The following is a 19,173-nucleotide window of genomic DNA, read 5'->3' as shown; positions in this document are numbered from 1 at the left end:
CGGAGAAGCTCCTGAGCTGCATGTGCGAGAAGCCAGGTTCCAGCCGGGAGCTAAGACAGAAGGGACGGCCTCCGGGGAGCGAGGGCACGGGCTCTGGCCGCCCGCCCCAGGCTCGTGTGGGACTCGGATGACGCCCAGGAAGGGCTCCCGGGGCGAAGGGCACCGCGGCCTCAGAGGCGCAGGCTGCTCCAGGGGCGGGGGTGGGGGTGGCCCTCCCTCGGTGCCGGCGGGCAGGGTGCGCTCGGCCAGGGCTCAGGGCCTGCACGTGCCTCTTTCTCCGTTTCAGGGCCCCGTCGGTTTCCCCGGAGATCCCGGTCCCCCCGGAGAGCCCGGCCCCGCGGTAGGTGTTTGAGGCCCTGAGCCGTCCGTCCCCGTTCCCCCCCTCTGCAGCCCGTGCTTTCTTTCCGGGGGGTTATTCGTGAGCTCCCCGTGGGGCACGGTGCCCTCCCATCTGGGGTCAGATGCAGACGCGGTCCCCAGCTTTGAGCGCGCTGTGTCCCGCCCACCCGATGGGCTTGGATTTGGGGGACGGGACTCGGGTGCCGTCCGGAGGCTGAAGGAACTTGCTTTCATCCCCACAGGGTCAGGATGGTCCCCCTGGTGACAAAGGGGACGACGGCGAGGCTGGGCAGACGGTGAGTGTGCCGTGACCTTTGGGGTCTGGGTGGAGGGCGTCTGGGTTCTTGGGATTTGCAACTTGCTTTGTTCATCTCTCTCTCTTTTTAATAAGCTGTTATTGGTTTTAGAAAGACAGGAAGGGAGAGAGAGAGAGAAACGTTGATATGAGGGAGAAACATCTATCAGCTGCCTCCCGCACGCCCCCCACTGGGGATTGAGCCCACAACCTGGGCCTGTACCCTGGCCGGGAATCGAACCAGGGACCCTTCAGTCCGCAGGCCGATGTGCTACCCACTGAGCAACCGGCCAGGGCATGGGGGCTATTCCTGCTGGGCCGGGTCCTGTCCCTCCTGGAAGGGGCTCTCCCGTCGGCCCCTGGCTGAGCTCGCACGGAGGCTGCCTCCTGCCCTGTACGGAGGGTTTGGAACGCTGTTCCCCGCTGAGTCCCTGCGAGGAGGGTCAGTGCCCGAGTCCCCGCAGCTCCCCCCCCCCCCCTCCCCGCGCCCTCGCGGTGACACTGTCCTCCCTGTGCCTCCACGTCCGCGTCCAGCAGGCAGTGCTCACAGGTGGCGAGCCCCTCACTGGGGTCTGGGGAGCGGGACGGGGGCGGGGGGTTGGGGGGTGGGGAGTAAGGGAAGGGGGGCAGGTACATCAGCCCGCCGAGAGGGGGGCCAGGGTCGGGCTGCCCAGGACAGGGGCTCAGCGTGTTCTTCCGGCCTGAGCCCAGCCCGGCCCGGCCGCACCTCCGCACCGACCCCGGACCCAACTCAGCCCTGTTCCCTCTCTCACTCCAGGGATCCCCGGGCCCCACTGGTGAACCGGGTCCGTCCGGGCCTCCAGGAAAACGGGTAAAGGACTCTGCGCGGCCTCTCCTGCCACGTCCGCATGCAGCCCCCCCTCCCCCTCCCCCTCCCCCTCCCGGGGCGCAACCCTGGAGCGCTGGCTAGAAAGTGCTTCTGTGAAGCGTGTCCTCCCCTCGGCTTCCCGCCGCGTCATCGAGCCTCAGACCTGCCTGGTCGGTTGATGCGCCTGCGCCTCTGAGGAGGGCCCAGTGCTGACGCCAGCGTGATGGCTGACGGGGAGATAAACACCCCAAGGCTGGGCTCCCCCTCCCCGGGCCAGGCCTTTGAGAGGCAGCACAGGCCCCAGGCGGTTCATGCACGTTTAGTGATCGGCCTTTTGCTGCTGCAGCTGCAGAAACTGAGCTGCGGGGTGTGGAACCCAGGGAGGATGCACCCCTCACAGCAGCCAGGCCCCCACACTCACAGCAGCCAGGCCCCCACACTCACAGCACCCAGGCCCCCCGCACTCACAGCAGCCAGGCCCCCACACTCACAGCAGCCAGGGCGCCCCACGCTGACCTGGGACCTGCTCCAGGCCAGTGTTACTGTGTCGGCACCTGGGGTCCTGCATCCCGCTGGCCAGGGGCCCAGGGACGACCCCCATGGCCCTCCCCGCCCAGGCCTGTCCCCCTGCAGACCCTGCTCACTGGGACCCGCAGCCAACTCCTCCCTCATCGTGTTTCTCTTGCTGCTCTAGGGTCCCCCGGGGCCCGCAGGCCCTGAAGGCCGACAGGGGGAGAAAGGAGCCAAGGTAACATGCCCTCGCCGGCTGGGGGTCGGGGAGGCGGCCTGGGTGGCGTGGGAAAGCCCGGGGCAGGCCCTCACTGTGCCTGGGCTGGGCCATCAGCCTCCCCAAAAAGGGCGGCTCGGTGGTGGCTTGGGGCGCTGGGTGCAGGGTCCTGGCACCAGAGTCTGTCCCGCCAGGCCCAGCGCTGTGCGGCCTCGGGCCTGGGTCCGGCCTGGCCACCTCAGCTGCCTCACCCATGAGGCGAGGCCATGATGGTGCCCCCGAGGGCGGAGAGGGCAGGATACAGGCCGCACTGCAGCCAGCACACGCATGGGGCCGCCGTAGCTGCCGGAATCGCAGTAGCTGGCGTGACCCCTGGGGCTGGGAGCCCAGCTGGCTGTGAGATGGAGGAAGGCCAGGCGGCTTCCATAGGAACATGGAAAATGGCCCCCCCCCCCCGCCGGGATATCTGGGGGTGTTCAGGTCTGAGCAGTGCTCCGGGCCCGGTGACCAGCGCCCTGCATGGGCCCATGCGTTCGCCTTGCCGCCTGCAGGGGGAAGCCGGCTTGGAGGGTCCTCCTGGGAAGACTGGCCCCATCGGCCCCCAGGGGGCCCCCGGGAAGCCCGGGCCCGATGGCCTGCGAGGGATCCCCGGCCCTGTGGTGAGTGACAGGAGGCCTGGCAGGGGGCGGCGTGGGCACGGGGGAGGGGAGCTGGCATGGGGGCGCTCACACGGAGCCGGCTGTGTTTCAGGGTGAACAAGGTCTTCCGGGATCCCCAGGCCCTGACGGCCCCCCCGGGCCCATGGTGAGTGACGCCCTGGGGAGCCCCCGGCAGTGGTGGAGGCGGGACTGGGAGAGAACCTGACCCTGCCCTCCCCCCGCAGGGCCCCCCAGGACTCCCCGGCCTCAAAGGAGACTCTGGCCCCAAAGGGGAAAAGGTAAGGGGGCACTTGGGGGCCACAGGGTCGTGACCCGGGGCCCCTTGCACTCCGTGGCTGCAAAGCCAACAAGCCCGCACCCTCGCCCGCCAGAGCCTGGGGTGGGCACCCGGGAGGTGGCGACTCGGAAAGCAAAGCTGTGCTGGTGGGAGACACGGCCCCCGGGGCCCAGAGGGCCCAGTGAAGGGCATCGGGGTCCGAGGAGCAGACGCTCGCGGGGACGCCGTCTCCGGCTCCCTCACAGGAAGTGGGGGGCGGGGGGGCAGCGCCTCATGCCCTCCCAGCAGGAGTGGTTTTGTGGGCGAACATTCATTTATTTGTAAATGTCAAGCTCACTCTCGAGCCGGGTGACTGTGGAGAGAGAGGGGCATGGGGTCTTCCTCTTTCACCCTCACACCCACCCCGCCCCCTAACACCGCGAAAGCTGGAGGAGCCCTTCCAGAACTTTCTGCGGCTCCTAGAAAGCAAGCGGTCTCACCGAACCTGTGCAGAGGATTGATCCTTTAGAAACAAAAGCGTGACGGTAGCGATCGTGTCCGCGAGAGCCTGGCACCCCCTCTCCCCCCTGCACGCCGCCCGGTGCTGTCCCGCGTGTGTTCACCACGGAAACGGGCAGAGGCGCCTGGACAGGGTCCCTCAGAAGCCCCGACCCCCGGCCTGGGTCTGGGATGTTCTCTTAGGGTTTTTCCATGTCAGACCCGCGGTCGTGTCCCTCGCCTGCCCTCAGGCTTCTTTCCATTCAGGAGACGTCAGCTGGTGGCGCCCGTGGCGTGGTGTGGCGTGGGCACCCGTGGCGTGGCGCCCGTGGCGTGGTGTGGCATGATGTGGGCACCCGTGTCATGGCGTGGGCACCCGTGGCGTGGCGCCCGTGGCGTGGCACCCATCTCACTGCCCCACATGGGACCCGAGGCTCTGCCACGGCCGCTGCCCTCACGCCTTCGTTCCCACAGGGTCACCCAGGCCTGATCGGACTCATCGGGCCTCCGGGCGAGCAGGGCGAGAAGGGCGACCGCGGCCTCCCCGGCCCGCAGGGCTCCTCCGGCCCCAAGGGAGAGCAGGTGGGTGAGGCGGCCCCAGCCAGCGCCTGGGGGCAAGGGCGTCAGGACCCGTGGGCTCTCTGTGCCCCGGGCAGGCGCTCAGGCCAGGACGGAGGCAGCCTCTGGCCCCCAGTGCAGACGGGAGTGGTCGGAACCCGGCGGCGGCCCTGACTGTGGCCCGCGGCCTGCCCACAGCGCGGTGGCCGCACGGACAGACATTCCCGCCACCTCTCTGCAGGGGGTGGTGGGCGATTCTCAGCCTGGGGACCTGGGGACCTGGGGACAACCGGCCTCCTGGGTGCAGTCAGGCCCCAGGCTCCACATGGAGGGGGCTCAGGGCCGGAGGGCAGCGGGAGGGGAGATGCCGGCGTGGCCTGGACGTGCTGTGTGGGCGGGAACGAGGCTCTGTACCCCCTCGCCCTGCTAACGGCGTTTTCTGCTCCTCACAGGGGATCGCTGGTCCTTCCGGCCCCCTCGGCCCCCCGGGCCCCCCAGGCATGCCGGTGCGTACCTGGGAGGGTGTGGTCCCGGTTGTTGCTGGGAGAGCAGGGAGCGGGGTCCGGTCGTGGGCCCTGTGCACCTGGGGAGTCAGGACAGTGAGAACCCAGGATGGGGGCCCGGGGGGGTCTTCACTCCCACGGGGTTCCCAGCGACAGCACGGCGGCTGCTCAGCCAGGATTTATTTTTTTAATGATGGTTTCAACTTTTTAAAATTTTAAATGTATTTTTTATTGATTTCAGAGAGAGGAAGGGAGAGGGAGAGAGGGATAGAATCATCAGTGATGAGAGAGAATCATGGATCGGCTGCCTCCCGCACGCCCCACAGTGGGGATGGAGCCCGCAACCCGGGCCTGTGCCCTGACCGGGAATCGAACCCTGACCTCCTGGTTCATAGGTCGATGCTCAACCCCTGAGCCACGCTGGTCGGGCCATACCCAGTCCTTTGAAGTCGTTCCCCTTGGCCTGGAGCCTGTGCCTGCCCATCCCCACCAGCCTCCGCGCCACCTGGGCCAGGGCCTGGGTCCCCATGGCCCAGGGGCCCCCGGCTGATGCGGGACCTGCCGGGCTGCGGCTGCCTGTGGGCCGGAGGGCACTACGCCAGGGGCTGGGCCAGCTCGCCCTCTCGCCCTCTCGCCCTCTCCCTCCGCTGCCTGCATGTGATTCCGGCTGAAGGGGGGTTGGGAGGCCGACCCTGGTGGACAGGACATTCCCCACCTCTGTGGTGAGCACCAGCCACCCCCACCCTCCCCACCTCCCAGTCCATGAGTCCAGTGTAGGCTCCTGGGAAGGGGGACACAGATGCAAGAAGGGGTGAAGACCAGGCCCGGCCCAAAAGAGACCGGCGTCAAAGGTGGGTGCCCAGGGGTGAAGGGGCCTCCTGCTCGCTAATGCTCCGCCCCCCTCTCCGCAGGGTCCTCCGGGTCCAAAAGGTGCTAAGGGCTCCTCGGTAAGTGGTGTGCACGCTGCAGGGGCCCCGTCACCCAGGGGGGGGGGGGGGGGGGTGTGCACCCTGCAGGGGCCCCGTCACTGGGGGGAGGGGGGTGTGCACCCTGCAGGGGCCCCGTCACCCGGGGGGGGGGGGTGTGCACCCTGCAGGGGCCCCGTCACTGGGGGGGGGGGTGTGCACCCTGCAGGGGCCCCGTCACCCGGGAGGGGGTGTGCACCCTGCATGCGTCCCACCCTGGGCCCCGCACTCCCCTGGCTCACATGGGTCGCGCTGCTCCCCTACTGTCCTGTCCTGAGCTCACTCCAGTCTTTGGGGGTGGCTGTCTCTCTGCCCAGCAGGAAGGACCTGGTCCCCCTAGCTCCCATCTCGGGGGCGGTGGAGGGGAGGGGAGCTGTCACCTCCCTGCAGGCTAGCCCTGCCCCCGTCCTCCACACGGGCTCTCAGCGACCCCGGGGAGTCCGGGTCCCCGCGGCCCCCGTGGTCAGAGTGGTTCTTTCCTCCCCCCACCAGGGTCCCACCGGCCCGAAGGGTGAGGCAGGCCACCCGGGACCCCCCGGCCCACCGGTGAGCAGCCTGAGCACGTGCACGTGGGGGTGGGGGTTCTCCTAGCGCCGAGGGCGCCGTGGGAAGATATGTCTGTGCCGCTCAATTTCCAAACCAACCTTATGGAGCGTGACAGTGGCAGGGTGGGGCCTGTCCCTGGGGGGAAGCCAAGAGAATGTAACCCAGGCGGGCTCCCTGGGGGAGGCAGAGAGGGAGAGATAGAGGGAGGAGAGGAGAGACACACAGGGAGAGACGAGAAAGCACACGTGTGTGTGCACACATATCTGCGTGCATCCCTGTGTGTGTATGCACATGTGTGCATGCCTGTGCGTGTGTGTGCATGTGGGGTGGGCGCAGTAGACAAGGCCTTAAGGTGCAGGCAGCGCCCCCTTTGGCAGCGCAGCCTCTGGATGCCTGATGCAGCCCCAGGAACACAAGGCTCCTGCAGCCCCACTGTGTGCAGCCCGCGTTGGTGCTTTGAGCCTCGCTGAGGACAGACACGGGAACACCAGCCTGGGGCGCGCTGCTGAGGGCTGGCTGCAGAGCGGACAGCGGGTGGGGCGGCCGGGGCAGGAGCCGGGCCTGGGGGACACCCGGATGCGGGTCCGAGGAGGGAGGTGCTGGGTGCCGACAAGGCCCGGCAGCGGGGACAGGTGGAATGTTCCAGAGGCAGGGGAGAGGGCAGGATGCGTACTGAGATGGAGGTGTGTGCAGCCCCGGGCCCACCTGCCCTGTCCTGTCCCACCCACGGCCGCCCCTCTCCCACTCCAGGGCCCCCCGGGCGAGGTCATCCAGCCGCTGCCGATCCAGGCGTCCAGGACGCGGCGGAACATCGACGCCAGCCAGATGCTGGACGACGGGGAGGGCGAGAGCTACGCGGACTACGCGGACGGCATGGAAGAGATCTTCGGTTCCCTCAACTCGCTCAAGCTGGAGATCGAGCAGATGAAGCGGCCGCTGGGCACCCAGGAGAACCCCGCCCGCACCTGCAAGGACCTGCAGCTCTGCCACCCCGACTTCCCCGACGGTGGGCGCGGCCCCGGGCTCACGGGGCTGGGTGGGCGCAGCGGCAGGGCCCCTGGGCGTGTCCTCACACTCCCCTCCACCCCCACAGGCGAATACTGGGTCGACCCGAACCAGGGCTGCTCCCGGGACTCCTTCAAAGTTTACTGCAACTTCACGGCCGGGGGGGCCACGTGCGTCTACCCCGACAAGAAGTCCGAGGGGGTGAGTGCCCGCCCGCCCGCCACCCCCTCCGCCAGCAGGCCCGGGCTCACGGGGGCAGCTTTAGGAGTGGAAACTGGCCGGTTTCTCGTCGACGTTTGCTCCCGAGGTCGCCGTGAGGGGCAGTGGGGGTGCTTAGCGATGAGATGGGGCTGCAGCCCTGGGTTTTGGAAGTGGACGGACGCCGGCTCCGGTCTCCCCGGCACCTCAGCTGGTCAGCTCCCTCCCTAAGTGACTCCCCAGTTCTGACCTCAGACCAACCCGTAGCCCGTGGAGGGCCTGGGGCACAGGAACCCTGAGCGTCTTGGAGAAGCCGGAGGCCCCTGATTCTGGGCGCCTTCGCTTTGGCGGCTTCGCTGCTGTCCCCGAGCGCAGTCCGCCCTGTGGTTGGTGAACTTTCCTCTGCGAGGCTCACCCGCTGCGATTTGTGGGTGTCGACTTCACAGTCTGCTCTGGCCTCAAAGCCTGTCCTCCAGGGGGGATGCTGATGTGTGTGTGAACGGGTGTGTGCGTGTGGGGACAGGCATGCGGATGGTGTGTGTGTGTGCAGCCAGGGGTACGGATGGTGTGTGTGTGCGGACAGGCGTGTGGATGGTGTGTGTGTGTGTGTGTGTGTGTGTGGACAGGCGTGTGGATGGTGTGTGTGTGTGTGTGTGTGTGTGTGTGGACAGGCGTGTGGATGGTGTGTGTGTGTGTGTGTGTGGACAGGCGTGTGGATGGCATGTGTGTGTGTGTGTGTGTGCGCGCGGACAGGCGTGTGGATGGTGTGTGTGTGTGTGTGTGTGTGTGTGGACAGGCGTGTGGATGGTGTGTGTGTGTGTGTGTGTGTGTGTGTGGACAGGCGTGTGGATGGTGTGTGTGTGTGTGTGTGTGTGCGCGCAGGCAGGCGTGTGGATGGTGTGTGTGTGTGCGGACAGGCGTGTGGATGGTGTGTGTGTGTGTGTGTGTGTGCGCGCAGGCAGGCGTGTGGATGGTGTGTGTGTGTGTGGACAGGCGTGTGGATGGTGTGTGTGTGTGTGTGTGTGTGTGTGTGGACAGGCGTGTGGATGGTATGTGTGTGTGTGTGTGTGTGCGCGCAGGCAGGCGTGTGGATGGTGTGTGTGTGCAGCCAGGCATGTGGTTGTGTGTGTGTGCGGACAGGCGTGTGGATGGTGTGTGTGTGTGTGTGTGTGTGTGCGGACAGGCGTGTGGATGGTATGTGTGTGTGTGTGTGTGCAGACAGGCGTGTGGATGGTATGTGTGTGTGTGTTGCTTTCTGTCATGCGTGAGTCAGAGGCTGGGCCTGGGACTTGTGAGGAGGACAAGGCCTCTAGTGGGGAAGGTCACGGAGACGCCGGCCACAGTGCCCTGGGCGTGGGCCTGGCAGCCCCTCCTGATGTCCCCCTGGGACGGCTGGCTGTCCTGGGACAAGGGCGGCCGGTCCTTGGGGCCGGTTTGCCGTGAGGTTCAGGCTCGGCCGGCGGTCAGCAGCCGCAGCCTCAGCTCCCTGGTGGCTGCAGCGCCCAAAAGCACTGTCTGCAGAGAGCAGGCCCTAGCCCTGAGCCCTGAGCCCTGAGCCCTGAGCCTGAGCCCTGAGCCCTGAGCCCTGAGCCCTGAGCCCTAAACCCTAAGCCTGAGCCCTGAGCCCTGAGCCCTGAGCCCTAAGCCCTAAGCCCTAAACCCTAAGCCCTAAGCCCTAAGCCCTAAGCCCTGAACCCTGAGCCCTGAGCCCTGAGCCCTAAGCCCTAAGCCCTAAACCCTAAGCCTGAGCCCTGAGCCCTGAGCCCTGAGCCCTAAGCCCTAAGCCCTAAACCCTAAGCCCTAAGCCCTAAGCCCTAAGCCCTGAACCCTGAGCCCTGAGCCCTGAGCCCTAAGCCCTAGCCCTGAGCCCTGAGCCCTGAGCCCTAAGCCCTAAGCCCTGAGCCCTGAGCCCTGAGCCCTGAGCCCTGAGCCCTGAGCCCTGAGCCCTGAGCCCTAAGCCCTAAGCCCTAGCCCTGAGCCCTGAGCCCTGAGCCCTGAGCCCTAAGCCCTAAGCCCGAGCCCTGAGCCCTGAGCCCTGAGCCCTGAGCCCTAAACCCTAAACCCTAAGCCCTAAGCCCTAGCCCTGAGCCCTGAGCCCTGAGCCCTGAGCCCTAAGCCCTAAGCCCTAAGCCCTAAGCCCAAGCCCTAAGCCCTAAGCCCTAAACCCTAAACCCTAAGCCCTAAGCCCTAAGCCCTAAACCCTAAGCCCTAAGCCCTAAACCCTAAGCCCTAAGCCCTAAGCCCTAAGCCCGAGCCTGAGCCCGAGCCTGAGCCCGAGCCTGAGCCCACTGCAGCCACAGGAGTCAGCCCAGGGCCGGAAGCGGAAGCGTGCTTGCAGGACCTGGGCTCCACACTGACTGGCAGGCAGGCGATTTGAGGACCTCTCCTTGTTCTTTAATCCTCGCCCGAGGAGATTTTCAGAGAGAGGGGGGAGAGCGAGGGGGGAGGGAGGAAGCAGAGAAGGAGCGAGGGAGAGGGAGAGAGAACATCGAGCGGCTGCCTCCTGCACGCACCCCAACTGGGGCGGGAGCGGACCTGCAACCCAGGTGCGTGCCCTTGACCGGGAATCCAACCCGAGACCCTCTGGTGTGAGGGCCGCGCTCTAACCACTGAGCACACTGGCGAGAGCAAGGACCTCAATTTTATTTTAAAATACTTTTATTGATGTCAGAGAGAACAGGAAAGGGAGAGAGAGCTCAAAACATCAATGATGAGAGAGAATCATTGATTGCCTCCTGCTCGTCCCACACCCGGGATCAAGCCCACAACCTGGGCACGTGCCCTGACGGGGAATTGAACTGTGACCTCCTGGTTCATAGATCAACCTCAACCCCTGAGCCCCGCCGGCTGAGCGAGGACCCCATTTTTATGTGCCCTCACACCCAGAACCTGAACCCCTGGGGGCCTGCACTCCAGCAGCGGCCCCTGAGGGTCGAGAGGAGATGCCGACCCGGGGCCCCCATGGGCAGAGGCCCAGGAGGTGTCAGGGGAGGGCACAGCTTCTCACACTTCCTGTCACTGCCCGTCCTCTGCCAGTGGGTCAGCTGGCAGGACGCGCTCCCGGGGGCCCCGGCTGGTGGGGCATCCGGGCGGCCGGCGGTGGAGTGCTGAGCGACCCCGCCGCCCGCCCTCCTCGGCGCTTGTGCTGCCGGCCAGGCATCCCCGGGCGGGAGCCTCGGGCACGGGCCCGGCCACAGCCTCGGCAGGTGGAGACCCTCCGCCTGGTCCCCTGGGCCGCAGGAGGGTGGGGGTGTCGGGCAGAAGCTGGGGTGGGGCATGCGCCTGCCCGAGTCCCTGGTCCTGTCACCCGAGGAGGCCGCCCTCTGAGCAGGTCACCACAGCCACGGGTGTGGGCCCCAAAGCAGGAGGGCGGGGAGTCCTGAGGGGCCAGGGCGGCTGGACACCCTCATCCTCCAGGGGGTCCCTGCCCCACTTTTGCCCGAGGCCAGCTCAGAGGACAGCGGGGGACGGGGACAGGGATACTGACCCGCAGGCAGCGGCCCAGGACTGGAACAGGCCAGCAGTCTCTGTCCTGCAGCACGTGGACGCGCCAGCAGCCGTGGCTCTGCCCCTCGGCCCCCTCCCGGCCACACGGCTGCCCTGGCGGGGCCCTCACTCACTCATTCCCTCAGGCCCCATTCCTGCCTCCACAGTATCCCTGCGGCCTCGGCTCCTGCGAACTCCACAGGGAGGCCCCTCCCTCCCGCAGGGGGACAGGCGCTGTGCTGCAGGGGGTTCCCCAGGTCACTCCTCCGAGGGAGAGTACCCCACCACACGCACCACATGGAGCCCACCGTGCACACACACAGCACACGCACCCACCGCTCACACCGAGCTGGTCCAGCTGTGTCCCTGTGAGCCCTGCTCACCTGTCCCAGGTGGTGGCCGTGCAGATGGAGCCACACCCACCACCAGGTCCTTCCCTGAGCCCATCAGTCAATGTTGATCGGGTTATCTCACTGGCATCCCGGCCTGTGGCACTCCATCCATTCATTCACTCTCATTCATTCACTCACTCATTCACTCATCCATTCATTCACTCATTCGTTGACTCATTCACTCATTCGTTCACTCATTCACTCACTCATTCCTTCACTCATTCATTCGCTCACTCATTCATTCACTCATTCGTTGACTCATTCACTCACTCATTTGTTCAGGCCACAGGCACTGAGCAGGACCAGGGGCCCTGATGCTGGATAAACTGAGCACATGAGGCAGGTGCCTCGGCTCTGGGCAGTCAGAGGCGCCCACAGAGTCCTTCCAGGCCGGGCACTGCGACCCCCGAGAGGGAGGGGGGACGGGTCGCCAGGGGCGGGAAAGAGAGTAACCTGTCCTTCTTTCTCTCCCTCGGCGGCCCCTGCTCCGCCTTCAGGCCAGAATCACCTCTTGGCCCAAAGAGAACCCCGGCTCCTGGTTCAGTGAATTCAAGCGCGGGAAACTGGTAAGGCGGCCCTGCCCCGCGGTGCCCTCAACGCGCCCGTGTCCTATCTTCCAGAGTAAGATGGCCCGCTGGCCCAAAGAGCAGCCCGCCACCTGGTATAGCCAGTTCAAGCGCGGGTCGCTGGTAAGTGCCCCCGGCGCCGCCCGCATGCCGCACGGCCTGGCTCGTGGCTCTGCATGGGACCCGCGGCCGCCGGGGCCACACCTGCTCCCGCCCCTCTGGCCGAAGCGCTCCACGGCACGCGAAGGCTGGACACCCCCGCCACCCATGGCCGTTCCCGTCAGCCTGGGGGCACACGGCGTTCCGGTCCTGCAGGCGTTCAGGGCGCCGGAGCCACCGCTGCCGGGATGCAGACTCTGCCTCGGTCTTATTATTTTTTTAATTCTTTATGGTTGGTCTCCTGCTCAGACTTGGGGGCAGGTCCCAGGTCACTGGACCACTGGGGTCTCCCCAGGGCCCGTCCGCTGGGCCCTGCCTGGCCCGAAGGCCGTTCTGATGGCCGAGCTGGCCCGGGGCGTCTCAGATGCTCCCCAAATGGCTACATCAGTGTCTGTTCGACTCCTGGGTAGCAGCCTTCAATGACCACTCCCCCCACCAAATGAAAACACGTGGTGTCTCTTGAAAGAACAGAGTGAGGCGCCTTCTAGTCCCTGGGAGACAGACGATGGGTCTGTACCCGCGAGACCAGTGGCCGTGGTGCCCAGAGGACACCCCACCTGGGACGCCTCAGCGGCGTTGGCCTGAGTCTGCGCAGTCTCCCGAGTTCACAGCCGGGCTCCCAGCTGTGGCCTGTGCTGCCCTGAGGGCCCTCTGCTTCCCGTGGTCCCGCCTCCGTCTGTGGTCCCCACAGGCGGCCCCTGAGGGACTAGCTTTCTCCCTGGAAGCGAGCTCTTGGGCCCGGAGGCTTCCGACCTGACCGGAGCCCTCGGTCCCGCCCCCAGCCTCTCCCGTGGGCACAGCGGCCACTCGCCCACAGGCACGTGGAGCGGTGGCTTCCAGGTGGCTATGCCAGGTCACGCTCTGAACACCCTTCCTTCCTCCACCCCAAGGCGCCTGTGGCTGATGGATGCCGCACGCCCGCACGGCCCCTTTCCAATCGCCCAGGTCTTGCCAACACCGCAGGCCCGTGCTCAGCTGGCCACGCCCGTGGGCACTGCCTCTCTGGCCTCCCCTCTGCTCTGCCCTCCTCCTCCTCTCCTGCCCCCTCTCCACTGGCACACGGAGGACCTGGAGCCCAGGGGCTGGACCCAGTGCCCGGGGGCTCAGCCGGGTGGGCGGAGGGTCAGGGTGACGGGCACAGGAGTCGGGGGGCCGCCCAGAGCCAGGGAGGCAGTGGGGTCCTCCAGACATTACGGGACCTTCGTTCCAGCCACAGCCCCAGGCGCCCACCTCGGCTAATGTCCTGTTTCACAGACAGAAGGCGAGGCTGGCGGGGCCGAGGCTGGAGGGACAGGGCGAAGCTGTTGTGCCCGCTCGTCATGTCCGGCTCTGGCCCTGCCAGTGGACAGGACAGAGAGGCTGTCCCTCCTCGAGGGAACAGGGGCCTCTGGGGCCGGCAGACCCGGCCGTGCCCCGTGAAGACGGTAGTGCAGGGCCCTTGCCCACGAGGGCAGGGGTCACAGTGGATCTGGGTTCCGCACCGGCCCTGGGCAGCTGCAGGTCCTCCGTGTCCGGCCCCCGCTGCCTCCCTGCGACCCCCTCCTTCACCCCTCCCCCACCCCCGCCTGCGTCCTCTCCCGAGTCAGTCACCTTTCCCCGAGGAGCACCTGACGCCGGCCACGGTGGGTACTCAGTCCTCTCTCCAAGTCCTCCGGGGGCGTCTAGGGGCGCCGGCCGGTGGCTCTGTGCCCCTGCCCTGTGGGAAGGAGCCCGCCAGGCTGGCCCCACCGTCCGTGGCGGGGACAGAGTCCAGTGGATTCTCCGTGTTCCACGCACCTCTCTGGGGAGTGCTGGCGGCTCAGCCTGGCCTTTTCCGCCCGCACGATGCCACCCTCGCTCCGCGGGCGTGGGAGTGAGGAGAGCCTGGCTCCCCAAGGGAGGGCAGGAGAGACGCGCTGTCTCGGGGCCAGGAGGCAGCTGCGGCCCCGGGCGGAGCCCCGGACTCAGAGACCCGTGCTCCTGCTGCGGAGGAGAGGGCCCAGGGACTGCTCTCTCGGGATGCCCGTCGCCAGCCCCACGCCCTGCGCAGGCCCGCGCCCCACTGGCTGGGGAGCCCGGGGGGATGTCTGTTGGTGACGCTGGGGAGGGCCCTAGAGAGCAGCACACCCTCTGGCCCTGGCCCTGTGTTGGCTGACGGAGAGGGGCGCCCGGGCGCCCGGTTCAGCCTGGCAAGTGACCACCCGCGGCTGAAGGGCCCCTCTGTGCTGCCCTGGATTCCGTGCCCGGCGGGGGCGGGGACATCCCAGGGCGCCCCTGCGGCTCCAAGAGGGTGCCCGGTCACCCCACCTCCCAGCTCTTGGCCGTACGGCCGTGACCCTCCAGGGGCCGGGCTTCCTGCTGGCCTGGGTGCTCCCGGGGCCTGGCCCTCTGGCTGCATTCTCAGGCCTCCTGGCCAGGCCTCGCCCATCAGTGGCCCTCAGCACAGGTTGTTCACCTTGAACGGAACCTAATGAGCCTTTGGCTGCCTCAGGGCACAGAGACAGGGAGGTCCAGAAAGGGCTGCCTTCCAGGCCCTGGGCGCCAACACCCCACGCCCCTGGGGGGAAGGTGGACGCTGAGGCCAAGGTGAGGGTGAGGCACCTAACCCAGAGGGGCTTCCTGGAGGAGGAGGCACGTGCATGGAGCCCTGCAGGATGGGGCCGGGCACAGAAGTGGGGGGCTACTTAGGTTCCTGAAAAAGTGAGGTGTGGCTCAGGGACCCCACAGAGCCGGTGTGTGCCGGCCTCGGCGGGGCGAGTGGCGGTCGACAGGCAGCGCCCTGGTGTGGCTCACGCTGCGGAGGAGAGGGCCCTCGGGTGAAGGCGCCGCTGTGAGCATTGTCCCAGGGACTGCGTCAGCGCCTGTGTTCCCCCACAGCTGAGCGCCCTCCTCCTGTCCCCCCACAGCTGTCCTACGTGGACGCCGAGGGCAGCCCCGTGGGCGTGGTCCAGATGACGTTCCTGCGCCTGCTGAGTGCCTCCGCCAACCAGAACATCACCTACAACTGCTACCAGTCGGTGGCCTGGCAGGACGCGGCCACGGGCAGCTACGACAAGGCCATGCGCTTCCTGGGCTCCAACGACGAGGAGATGTCCTACGACAACAGCCCCTACATCCACGCCCTGGTGGATGGCTGTGCGGTGAGCATCGCGTGGGCGCCGCCTCCGGGGCGGGACTCGTTCGCGCCTGGAGCAGTTCGTTCATTCAGTCCACACCATTTACTGGGCACGGACCCTGGGCCAGGCCCTGAGCAGGGTGCCGGGGGCCCTGGGAGCCCAAATGAGGAGCGCCCCTTGGCCTGGCTGCTGCTCTGAGCACGTGGCTGACCCTGGCCGCCCCACAGAGGGCCGGGAGGGAGGGCCGGGGGGGAGGGCTGGGAAGGGCCGGGGAGCCCAGGCCACAAGCCCCTCCCATGTGACGTCCACTCGGAGGCCGGACCCTCTGCTTAGGCAGGTCCGTTCGGGACTGGGCCGAGCGGAGACTGGGTCTGCTTCCGAGGCCGTGGCTGTGCTGGGACAGCCTGTAGACTCGGGGCGATGACAGCAACCACTGGCTGTGGACTTCCCGGCAGCCCCGCCCGCGTTAGGGCAGCTCCCTGGACCCCATGCCGCCGCAGGGAAGGGGTGACAGGCCCAGGAGGCGACAGGCTTGCTCAGGCCGCACGGCCAGTCAGGGCTGGGTTTTCATTTGCTTCTTGGCCTCTGGGCCCAGGATGCTGGCCCTGCTCCGCACCCCATGTGTGGCCCCCAAGAGCCAGGCGGGGCTCCTCGCGGAGGGTCAGCCCCTCGGGTCTGCACGTCGGCTCTGTGCCCTCGGATCCCTGCTCTCCGTACCGCCTGTTCCGAGACCCTGCCCGCTGCCCCCCAGGCCAGATCCCACAGTCACAGGCCAGGGTGGCTCCACCCCTGGCATGGCCAGAGCCCGCCCTGCGCCCAGGAGGCCCTTCCTGCTCCTCACACGCACTCCCAGCTGCTCCCGGGAGGCCAGACGGGGGGGCGGGGGGCAGAAGGAAAATGTCCCACTTCTCTGCCTCCCGCCCGGAAGCTAACCGTAGCACCTGCTCCCGGGGCGCCCCGGGCACCCCACTCGCCTAGAAGGAGCTGGGAACCGCATTGGGCTGGAGCTGAGCCCAGGAGACCCGCTCCTGGGACTGTTCTAGACAGACAGCCGCTGGCAGGGGCCTCGCTGTGACGGGAAACGAGGAAGCAGAACGGAGAGGCGGGGCTGGGCCGGGCCGGGACTTTGGCTTTGAGCTTCCCGGCTCCCACGGCCTAAAGGGACCCTGTGTGTGGCCCCGCCCGTGCCACCTTGGTACCAGGGCAGAGGCAGCCCGTGAAACGGTGGGGACCTGGTGACGCCAAACAGAACCTGCCGATGGGCAGGTGCAGGTCACTTCTCCTGAGCTGCCCGCGCCCTCGTGCCTCAGTTTACCCAGGCGCCCTCCTCTTCTTGCTCTTGTGAATGCGGCCAGCCTGCTGGCGCCGCCATGAGGTGCTGAGTTTTTAACAAGGGCCCCTGGTTTGGGTGGAGCCCACAGTCCTGGCGAGACCTCCTTGGGGGGAATCTATGGGGCGACGGGGGTGCCCGCCTGGCAGGGACGAGGTGGGTCCGAATGGCTGCGGCCCCGTCCCAGCCCCGCTCCCGGCTCCCAGCTCCCGGCTCCCGGCTCCCGGCTCCCGGCTCCCGGCTCCCGGCTCCCGGCTATGGAGGGGCCTGAATGGGACGTGGGGGACCGGGCGGGTGTGGTGGGTGAGGGGTCACCCCGAGAGGCTGCGCGGCCTGACGCCCCTGCTCACCGCCCCCCAGACCCGGAAAGGCTACCAGAAGACGGTGCTGGAGATCGACACGCCCAAGGTCGAGCAGGTGCCCATCGTGGACATCATGTTCAACGACTTCGGGGAGGCGGCCCAGAAATTCGGATTTGAAGTGGGACCGGCTTGCTTCCTGGGCTAGGAGCCGCGCCGACCCCGCGACCAACCTCGTGACCTCAGCACGCCGCCTGGGGGTGTCCTGGACAGCGAAGGCCCCTCGTCCCATCCCCGACCTCATCCGCGCCCCGGCACCCCGCCAGGCCGCACCCCAAACCAGAGAGATCAAAGGGAAAGAGCCGTGTCCCCACCTCAGAGCCGAATCACATGACCCCGATGACCCCCAGGCGTCGGGCCGCCCCCGCCTCAGTCTCCAGGTTCCGTCTACACCGCATCGCACTCCACAGACGGGACGGGCCGCGCGACCTCGCCGACCTCGCCCGTGGAGCCTTCGCGGGGCTGGGGCGGGCCGAGGCCTGCGGGGTTTGGAGAGGACATTGTTAAATTCCACTTGAAGATGTGCGTTCCCCCTGACCTTCCACAAACGTTCCCAGGCGCGCCCCGCAGAGGTCGGAGCCGCGGAGCCCGGGCCGCTCGCTCAGGGCCAGGTGTCAGCCGTTCCCGTGCCGCCCGCGGGTCCCAGGTGCTGTGTGTGTGATGGCGTAAATGTGTGTATTGTGTTGTCATAACCGTTCAGTGTCCCCGACTTTCAGCCACGTAGGCAAGCCCAGCTCAGTCCCAGGGGAGAAGGGGACGGGGCGGGGGGGTGCTGTGCCGGCGCTGGATGCAGTCCCTCTGGCGAGACCCGGAGCCCCACCCCGCGCTGCAGGAGCAGGTGCAGCGATTGGAAATCTGCCCAGAACAGCGAGGGTTCCCGCCGCCAGGTGCGGGCCCTACTCAGACCAACCGTTGGTGTCTTATCAGCTCCGGGCTTTCCCGTGGGAAGGGAGCAGGCATTTACCCGCTGCCTTATCGGCAGGCACTTGGGGTGAAAGGCGGGCTCGGCGGCCCCCTATGCCCCCCCGCCACCCCGAGTGGGTGCGTCCGGGGCAGGAGGCCGCGTGTTCTGCAGACCGTCGCTAAGTGAAACTCGGTGCTTATCTTTCTCTCTCTCTGTGGTGCTATCTGTCTCGAGATCCTGAAGGCGACGCTGGCCTGGCCGGGCCTCCCTCCCCCACCGTCCTCCACAGTCTGGTTTCTACCAAGGACGCCGCGATAAGTGCCGTCCCTCCCTTCCCGCGGGGCCCCGAGGCACACCCCCCAAGACCTGTGACCCCGTCCGGTTGTGTCCTGTGATTTGAAAACACATGCAGAGCGAGAGGCTCCCGCCTCGTCTGCGGGGTCCCTGTAGCAGATGGTCCTCGGTCCCGAATGTCTGGTGCTAATTTCTGTGGTCGCTAATCCCCGGGAGCGGCTCGGTGGGCCCGGTGCTGCCCGCGGGCTCCCCACACGGGGACACACGGGCGATGAACTTTGTGAGTCCCCGCAGGGCGGCCAGCGGGCCCGTCCCAGGTACGCAATTTGGATTTTCATCGGCGACACTTGCACAGCTCTGGGGCGAGGGCCGAGGCGGGCAGGCCTCCTGTACTGTGAAAGCGGCCCTCCCGGGGCTCCCCGCCTCCCGCACGCTGGGCCCCCGGGAGGACCTCGGTGCGTCCTCGACCCGCCCCGCCCGTCCACGCGTGGTTCCGGCTCAGGAAGCCACGGCACGGCCGCCAGAAACCGACCACCACCCACCCGTGAGGATTTCCCGATCGCCCGTGGAAATCCGCCCTGCTCCTGCCAGAGAGAAGCCGCTCCCAGAGACTGTCGGACCCGGCACGCGGCCATGACTGTCCCGTCCGTCCGTCCGTCCCTCAGCGGAAAAGCCGTACCCCAGGCCGCCGTGCGCACCCCCGGGGGCTCTCCAGGTCATGTGATTCCGGTTTGATTTCTCGTCCACCCTCCTTCCCTCCTGTCATTTCCTCCCTCCATTGGCCAACCCTTCCAAGCTGTAATTTGTACCGAAGTCAAAACGTGCCCGTCCCCCCAGACCACGTAGCCGCGGTATATGCAATAAAAGTACTTCTATATTTGCAGAAGGTCTGTCGGCGTCACTTTATTCTCTTCCCTCCTAATCTGTGTAACTGGACATACGCGGAGGGAGAGAACTATCAGGAAACAGGAAACCTGTGGTGACGATTCCAGGACGTCAGGCCCTTAGAATATGTCATGTGACATGGTGCATGGCCGACAGGGCCAGCGTTTCAGCTGTGATGCCCAGGAAAGGGCGTTTCAAAAACCTCTGCCTTTCTCTCTCTCTCTCTCTCTCTACTTCTCTCTCCTCCTCCCCCCCTCACTTCCACTTTCTCTAAAAATCAATGAGAAAATATCCTCCAGTGAGGATTAACAAGAGAGAAATAAAC

At 67.0% G+C, this 19,173-nt stretch overlaps 1 protein-coding gene across 1 annotated transcript in view; it reads left to right on the top strand.

Annotated features, from left to right (window-relative positions):
* The window catches only part of COL5A1 (collagen type V alpha 1 chain), a 92,551-nt gene extending 73,702 nt beyond the window's left edge, over nt 1-18,849 (top strand). The window contains 16 exon segments of the mRNA XM_070430332.1: nt 287-340; nt 582-635; nt 1,413-1,466; nt 2,158-2,211; nt 2,742-2,849; nt 2,941-2,994; nt 3,074-3,127; nt 4,078-4,185; nt 4,614-4,667; nt 5,576-5,611; nt 6,122-6,175; nt 6,926-7,181; nt 7,269-7,381; nt 11,754-11,822; nt 14,867-15,100; nt 16,767-18,849. Coding sequence (XP_070286433.1) covers nt 287-340; nt 582-635; nt 1,413-1,466; nt 2,158-2,211; nt 2,742-2,849; nt 2,941-2,994; nt 3,074-3,127; nt 4,078-4,185; nt 4,614-4,667; nt 5,576-5,611; nt 6,122-6,175; nt 6,926-7,181; nt 7,269-7,381; nt 11,754-11,822; nt 14,867-15,100; nt 16,767-16,913 — 1,503 coding nt within the window. The 3' untranslated portion in view covers nt 16,914-18,849.
* Nucleotides 18,850-19,173: the final 324 nt, after the last annotated feature.

This window comes from Myotis yumanensis, unplaced genomic scaffold (assembly GCF_028538775.1).
Source record: "Myotis yumanensis isolate MYYU_CA2020_CCGP unplaced genomic scaffold, mMyoYum1.0.hap1 SCAF_12, whole genome shotgun sequence".
Taxonomy (NCBI): domain Eukaryota; kingdom Metazoa; phylum Chordata; class Mammalia; order Chiroptera; family Vespertilionidae; genus Myotis; species Myotis yumanensis.
Note: the sequence above shows the minus strand (reverse complement) of the source record. Positions and strands in the feature narration are given on the sequence as shown.